Genomic DNA, 8,560 nt, shown 5'->3' on the forward strand with positions numbered 1-8,560 from the left:
ACGCTGTAGGATCGTAATCATTTGCTTTGGCGACCTAAATTATAGAGTTTAGTCGACTATCACGAAAATGTTCGTTGCGAGAATTTAACCGAAACTTTGCAGACTATCTAATTAAAAAGTAAAGAACCAAAAGTACGGTCGGCGCCTGTTTTCAGTATTTAGATGGAAATTTATGGCGCGAATAGATAACGTCCGATTTATTCATACCTCCAACTTTTGATACATTCGAAACTGATTGCTGCGATAAGGAAATATATTGTCAGAATTTCTTAGATATTTCTTGAATATAGAGCAGAAATAATCATAAATAAAAGATCAGCATTATATAGCTGGACGCTGATTAATTTATGCATGATCAAGAGATTGTATACTCTGGGAAATTGCATAGCACGTATGCGAGTTAAAAGCGATACATGTATCGGGATGTTTATGAGACGAGTTCCAACGATAAGGGTCTCCAACTTCGCTCCGAATGTCGAATAATCGGCACATAAAGCTCCGATTTAATGCTATCTTTAAGGTTCGATCGGTTATCCACGCAGGACTGTAATACCATGCTCCATTTCCGAAAGTTTGACCCTTGTTATCAAAGCTTAGAATATGTATCCACTAGAATATATTTGCTCTTCCCGACAAGATACCTATAAATTTAATAGAAAATTCTAAATAGATAGGACAGTAAAAGATAGCATAAATAATATGAGAATAAACAATGGATCTTCTCTATAACTCTAAATTGATATCATATAATGGGAGTAGATAAATGAAATTTTGCGTTGGAACTTCTATGACAGATGTTCTCGCAATTTCTCAGAGAAAATATCTTTTAAAAGTGAATATTAGACTCTCTGGTCTCTTCGTTTTGTTACTGTCTTGCGAAAGAAATTGCATTCATCGTACGGAAGAATAAGAATCCACAAAGTCTCTTCTACGCTCGTAAAGATATAAATTAAAATGCTATTAGTCACGAAACATAAAATGATTTATAGCTGAAGAAAAATTGTATATATTGTGAACTCTTTCGTTCAAGACGAAAAGAAACTCATGAGAAATTCGCCTCGGTGGAAATCACAAAACTCGGCAACTTTTATATTCGGTCTGAGCGAAAATTAGAATTTATAAACGTGGACTACTTGGCACGCGCGCGACTCAGTTCGATTTTCCCCATCACGGAAGAGGCAGAGTATAAGAAAAAAAGAAGCAAACGAGTATAATGTTATATCTATTTTTTCATATTACTGTCACGCTTTACGAGCGAACTATACAACGCGCCGAAATGCATACGCATGCAAAATCCTCTGATACACTTTCTTCGCGAAGTATCGTAAAGAGACGTAAAAAGACGCGTATCCTAGTACGCTATGTCGGATACGCGCCTTGTTCTGTATCGGAACATCGAGACACTTGAAAGGAGAGAGAAGAAGCGTTATTTGCTTCTTTTCTAGCAACAAAGTTTTCGTACTCCCAATGTATTTTTCTGTTTGGTTATATAACCCAACCCCTTACTTCAGAGCCGAATGTTTCGCGGAGATTACCTGTCAGAATACGTATTTCCCGCCGGCGAGTAAATTTCTCTTCAGGATGGGTCGCGAAGATGTTTCAATGTGGCAGGACGCTCCTCTTAGAAAGCGAGCGTATTACTCTTTGTCCTATACACATTTTTATCACTTTAATTTGTGGTTAGCAAGACAAAATCTTATCATCACATTATAAAATAAAATAAGAATATTAATGGCATAGTGAAATAAGAGAGGCAAATAAATTTTTTTTTTCGAAATTATGTTCAGTATAGTTTCTATTGTCTGTACCATTATTAATTTCACAAATTTTACTAATTATATAATATTAATTGCATAATTAGTAATTATATTAGCAAATATTGTTTTGAAAGGAATTTTTACATATATAAGCAAATAATATAAATTAATTTTCAATAAATGAAATTTATATATATATATATATATATATATATATATATAATATTATATTATTCATAAGAGGAGTATGCATATATAATTTCTAATAATGCACTTTGTTCAATTTATATATACTGAAACAGCAGAAATTCCATTTGCAAAACTATTATATAAATTTTTTTTACTTTAGCGATATCGCGTATGCGATATGCGTTTCATATACCGTTTCATAAACGAGATATATCTGCTATTAATCATATTTGCAAACATTTCCAATAAATATAATAAATACTTTAATTACACTATAATTAACATTTTATTTTATTAAATGTTATAATAACTATATATGAAAATAATGTTACTATTTGCTTGAGATTTATAATAGTTCCATTTGATTTTCTGTTTTTTATCTTTTATTTATACGTATATCTCATATTCATCTTTTATACATTTTTCATAAATAATGTAGAATTAAATAAAATATAAATCTTTTTTTAACTATATCTGAATGTCCTATACATTGCAGTGAAATATATGTATGATTTGCTACGTTTGTGTTGTACATATATATATATATATATATATATATATATATATATATAATTTGATAAAATATCCATTTTAATTATCTAATATAAACGTTTGATAAGCTTGATTTACTCATATACGTAACTACTATTTACATCATCATGATCAATGTATCCGCTTGATGATAGTGGAAATCAAATAGGATTATTTTTTACTCTCTTATTTACAGATACAGCAAGAGTATTTACAAATATTGTGCTTACAAATATTTTTGTATCTACGATTTCTAAATTTTATTATGCAAATAATAAAACATATAGAAAGAAATGCAGTTATTAAATCTACGAAATTTAATATGTCAATTATGACAAACATTTATAAAAACTTTTTTGCAATATTCTCGGCAATGAGTAATGAAAAGAAAATATTTAAAATTATCTCATATATTTTTCCATGAATAAAAACATATTTTATATGATAAGATTGCTTTATTTATATAATGTTATTTTATTTTTTAATTTTTTTATCCATGTATATAATTGATAATATAAATGTTATTAGCTAATAAAATTATCGATTATTTTAATGATAAAGTATAAAGTATAAAAATAGCGATATAAATATTAATATAAAGCACATACGAGTATATGATAATTGAATATGTATAAAACGTTTTTTCTTAAATTTTATTCAATGATATTATACGTTATTATTATGGTTGCAAATTATCGAAGCATTTAGGCGTGCTGTAATTGCATTAGAGATTTCCTGGAGAGTTTTAAAAATAAAATGGCTTATCACATCAAATAAAACTGTTATTCATTTCATTTAAGATTATGACAAGGAGCATACATGAAAGAAATTTTACCGATTAAATGATAAGCATGCAAAATTATTAATGGATATGTGACTGAAGGGAAAAGCGTTAGAGTGGCTATATTCGAAGCCCGAGTTTCTTGAAATATCAGTGAAGGCGTTACTTTGTGAACTTAAGAGCATGTTTGATCATGCAGGATGAGGCTACGTAAGGACTTCGAAAAGCGCGAATGGAAGAAAGACGAAATATATATATATATATCCGTTAGAGACTATTTTTTAACACAGTTAACAAAAATAGTTTCTTCCCAGACAGTACAAAAAGGCCAAAAGATGTCTTAAAGATGTCTAGAGAACTTTAAGACGTCTTTAAGTCGTTTTTTAGATGTCTTTTGGACATGTGTACTGTCTGGATGCATAATTAATGCACTTGAAATATAATGACTCGAAGTCTTACATAAATATAATTATCGAAATACGATAAAATTATCATATCGACACAATTCAAAAAATAGAATATTTTATATGCATATAATATTTTTACATATAAATAATATTAATACATTAATATCTATCATCCTAATACAGTTTTTTAAATAACAAATTTATTCAAATAATTTTTAAATAACTTGAATTATCTTATACAAGTTATTTATGTATCTATAATGTGTGTATGTGTGTATGAAGCGCTACATTATAATCGTCGCAATGCAATTTTATATTTAATATTTTTTCTTAAATTGATAATAAAAATAATTCAAAAAATTAACTTTTAAATAAATAAGAATTAAATCAAATTGCATTAAATTGCATAGTGCATAAGTACATATTACTTCAAAAACATTGTTGTATCAATTATACTTGTGTAATACATATACAGGGTGACCCATTTTAACTTAGGCAGCCAAATAACTCGAAAAATAAGCACACTACGAAAAAATGGTTAGAATCAAAATTTCGTCATTTCGAGGGGGACGTACAATGACGTTAAAATCAGCCCCCCCACCCCTCCCCCTGGGCGGTGAGGGGGGGCAAGTTTGAAATCTTAAATGGAACCCCCTATTTTTCATTGCATATTCTTGTAGCTTATCTCGAGAGCTTTCCAAAACACTATAATTAAGTACCTTTTTATTAAGTACTTTTTGAGTTATAAGGCTTGAAATAATTTCTTAATTTTACATAAATCATAAAATATCTAGTAAACCATTCATTTTTCGATTATCTTACCTTCATACTTTTATGTACAAAATAATGAGAGGAATCAATTAGTGTAAAGAAAACATACAGTTGTTTTTAAGAAAAAATATGGAATTGTTAATTGCAAATTACATATTTTTTCTTAGAAACAACTATGTGTTTTCTTTACACCAATTGATTCCTCTCATTATTTTGTACATAAAAGTATGAAGGTAAGATAATCGAAAAATGAATAGTTTACTAAATATTTTATGATTTATGTAAAATTAAGAAATTATTTCAAGCCTTATAACTCAAAAAGTACTTAATAAAAAGGTACTTAATTATAGTGTTTTGGAAAGCTCTCGAGATAAGCTACAAGAATATGCAATGAAAAATGGGGGGTTCCATTTAAGATTTCAAACTTGCCCCCCCTCACCGCCCAGGGGGAGGGGTGGGGGGGGCTGATTTTAACGTCATTGTACGTCCCCCTCGAAATGACGAAATTTTGATTCTAACCATTTTTTCGTAGTGTGCTTATTTTTCGAGTTATTTGGCTGCCTAAGTTAAAATGGGTCACTCTGTATAAATAAATATGATATGTTAAGCACGGAGGAAAAAGATCGTGATAGCATTGAGTAAATGATTGTTATCTTATATAGGTCAATGTATATAAGTGATAATATATTCAACTGCCATGCTCACTGCTCATCAGTCAGTCGTCTTCACAATGGCGCACTATTTGTTTCTAGTAGTTGCTGTCAATTTTATTTTTAGTATTACATATGTCTTTGCTAATAATACGTTATCTTTTCCCAAGGACTTTTTATTAGGCGCTTCTACGGCCGCTTATCAAATAGAAGGAGGATGGAACGAAAGTGGTAAGTAGATAATATGTTTGACATTTAATTAATTCATTTAATTAATTTTAATTCCAACGTTAAAATGCTAATTAAGGTCTTAAATATATGGATACATAAAATATGTGACATCTGTTCTCTCATCAGATTTCTAATTATCATAATGCATTTAAATTGAAAAGGTAAGAGTGAAAATATTTGGGATCGATGGTTACACGAAAACCCAAGTGTTGTACGTGATGGTAGTAATGGCGACATAGCTTGCGATTCTCTTCACAAATATAAAGAGGATATAAAGATATTACATGATTTAGGAGTACGTCTTGCATAAATACAAAACATATATATCTTACTATAGAGGCTTTAATTACAACATAAAATAATCGAACATTAAAATACAAATATTTTAGGTTGATTTTTATAGATTTTCTGTCAGTTGGACACGTATTTTACCGAATGGCTACGCTAACGTAATTAATCAAGAAGGACTTAATTATTACAAAAATCTCATTAACGAATTGTTAGCAAAAGGTATCGAACCATTTGTCACTTTATATCATTGGGATCATCCAGAAATATTGGAACAGATGGGTGGATGGACCAACGAAATGATAGTTGAATGGATATCCGATTATGCAAGAGTTATTTTCAAAGAACTTGGCCCAAAAGTTAAATATTTTGCAACTATTAATGAACCATTGGTCCTTTGCAGTGAAGGTTACGGAGGAAACACGGCAGCACCAGGTATATGTTGCATGTATCTATTCATCCTTTAGCAAAAAACTTATATTATCTTTAGCAAAATCATATATTTCAGATATATTAAAACAAAATATACTTTTTAGGAAAGAATTTAGGTAGTCCTGCCACATTCCTATGTATGCATAACATTCTGAAAGCACATGCCAAGATTTATCATATTTACGACGAAGAATTTCGAAAAGATCAAAACGGCAAAATTGGATTAGTTATACCTTGTTCAGGTTTATTACCCAAAAATCTTAATGATACATCAGCAATAGATACGCAATTTCAATTTGACTGTGCATGGACAGCTCATGCAATTTTTTCGAAGACTGGCGATTATCCAGAAATCATGAAAAATCATGTAGCTGAAAACAGTAAATTAGCTGGTTTTCCGAGATCCCTTTTACCGACATTTTCACCAGAATGGGTGCAATATATTAAGTAAGAAATCTATAAGATATCGAACATGTGCAATCTATTAGTAGGTTTTTAAATAATTATCTATTAATGTGAGCAGATAAAATAGATACCTATAATTATGACATATAATTATGATGATTTTTGAATATGCACATATTTATGCAATTCTTTTTTCATTTTTCTTTATCTCATGAAGTATTGAAAATTAAACATTTACTTTTTTCTAATTTTTTTTCTTATAGAATATATATATATATATATATATATATATATATATATGTATTATTGTGTGTGTGTGTATGTGTGTTATTAAGAAATTATATTCATTTACTTTAAGAAATAATATTTGATAAATTTTATATTATTTAAATATTTAGGAATGAAAAAATTAATTATGTTACTACGATAAAATTAACTTAGTAACTTACTAGTAACTAGTTAATAATAATGTAATATCCTATTGTTTCCTTTAATTCATATTATTTTGTTTGTCTTTTTAAGGGGCGCGTCAGATTTTTTCGGATTGAATCATTATACTTCAAGGCTTGTGGAAACAGTGCCACGAGTGGAAGGGCAAGAATGGTATGCTTATTCTGGTGTGAAAGAAAGTATAGATCCATCATGGCCAAAAAGCGCTTCAGATTGGCTCAGGGTTAGCGTAAAAAATGCATATTAATTACATATATCAAATTAGCAGATATTAATTTTCATGAGTTCAAAATTTTTATTTATATATTAGAACTCATTCAAAATTTATTAATTTGATCCGAATAATACATCAAACACAATTAAGATATATAAATAATTTATTATGAATATATAATTCGTTTTATGAATAATTCATAGATTCTATTCATACGCCACAAATTGGAAATCAAAATCGAGTGCCTTTTAGAAAATATGTATATTTCGATAATTCGGCTGAATCGAATATAAGGGGCGATTAAGATTGATTAGAAAAGGACGAATAATCGACTTTTTGAATACATTATTGCATTACGAGACAACAAATGCTTTTAATTTAATTGATTATACCGGCATATATATCATTTTTTTGTGTATAACAAGATTACATCAATTAGCAAGACAGTTTTCTCGATTATATCTATAAATAATATATAAACATACTGTATTTATATGTAAGTATGTCTACATATAAAAATATATTTTAGGTCGTTCCTGATGGATTTCGACAAATTCTTAATAAAATTAGAAAAGAATATGATAACCCACTTCTTTACGTTATGGAGAACGGCGTCTCTGATAAATGTTGCAATATTTTTGATAATTCAAGAATATCCTATTTGCATTCCTATATGCAAGCTATGTTGTTAGCTATTTATGAAGATGGATGTAATGTGAAAGGCTACGCTGTTTGGAGTATCTTAGACAACTTTGAATGGTTGGCTGGTTACACGTAAGTTATTATTATTTATCACAGATTCATGAATTTCTTTAAAATTAGACGACAGAAAACATATTAATTATATATTATTTACATATTAATTATAATTTACATATCTATTTTAATTAAAATATAATCATATACAAATTTTGTTCTGATAGAGAACGGTTTGGATTAGTAAATGTCAACTTCACGGATAGTAATCGAAAGAGAACTCCAAAATGGTCGTTTTACTGGTATAAGGATATCATTGCATCACGGAAACTTAATTCAACTACTAATTCTACAGAGTTACCAACTGTAATAGCTGTTTTATAAATAATGCATGCGCACGTATGCGTGTAAAAAAGTCATTACATTATTTATTATATAAGAAATAGTCATTATAAATACAGTTGAATAAATATTACACACACACACACACACACACACACACACACACACGTAATTTCTTTAAAATTAGACGACAGAAAATTTTACATACTAATTGTAATTTACATATCTATTTTAATTAAAATATAATCATATACGAATTTTGTTCGAATGGAGAACGATTTGAATTAACAAGTGTCAACTTCATGGAGAGTAATCGAAAGAGAACTCCAGAATGATCATTAAACTGACATAAGGATATCATTGCATCATGGAAACTATATTCTCTAATTCTACTATACACACTAATTCTATAGAGT

The 8,560-nt window shown here is 28.8% G+C and overlaps 1 protein-coding gene across 1 annotated transcript; it reads left to right on the forward strand.

The window, feature by feature from the left end:
- The first annotated feature begins 5,151 nt into the window (after positions 1–5,151).
- Positions 5,152–8,292, forward strand: LOC105258370 (myrosinase 1). The gene is made up of 7 exons (XM_025411516.1): positions 5,152–5,317; positions 5,479–5,612; positions 5,707–6,040; positions 6,142–6,484; positions 6,965–7,115; positions 7,636–7,880; positions 8,030–8,292. Exons 1-7 carry the CDS (start codon positions 5,167–5,169, stop codon positions 8,184–8,186), a joined length of 1,515 nt encoding a protein of 504 aa, XP_025267301.1. The 5' UTR covers positions 5,152–5,166; the 3' UTR covers positions 8,187–8,292.
- The last annotated feature ends 268 nt before the right edge of the window (positions 8,293–8,560 follow it).

This window comes from Camponotus floridanus, unplaced genomic scaffold (assembly GCF_003227725.1).
Source record: "Camponotus floridanus strain SB8 unplaced genomic scaffold, Cflo_v7.5 scaffold4, whole genome shotgun sequence".
NCBI lineage: Eukaryota > Metazoa > Arthropoda > Insecta > Hymenoptera > Formicidae > Camponotus > Camponotus floridanus.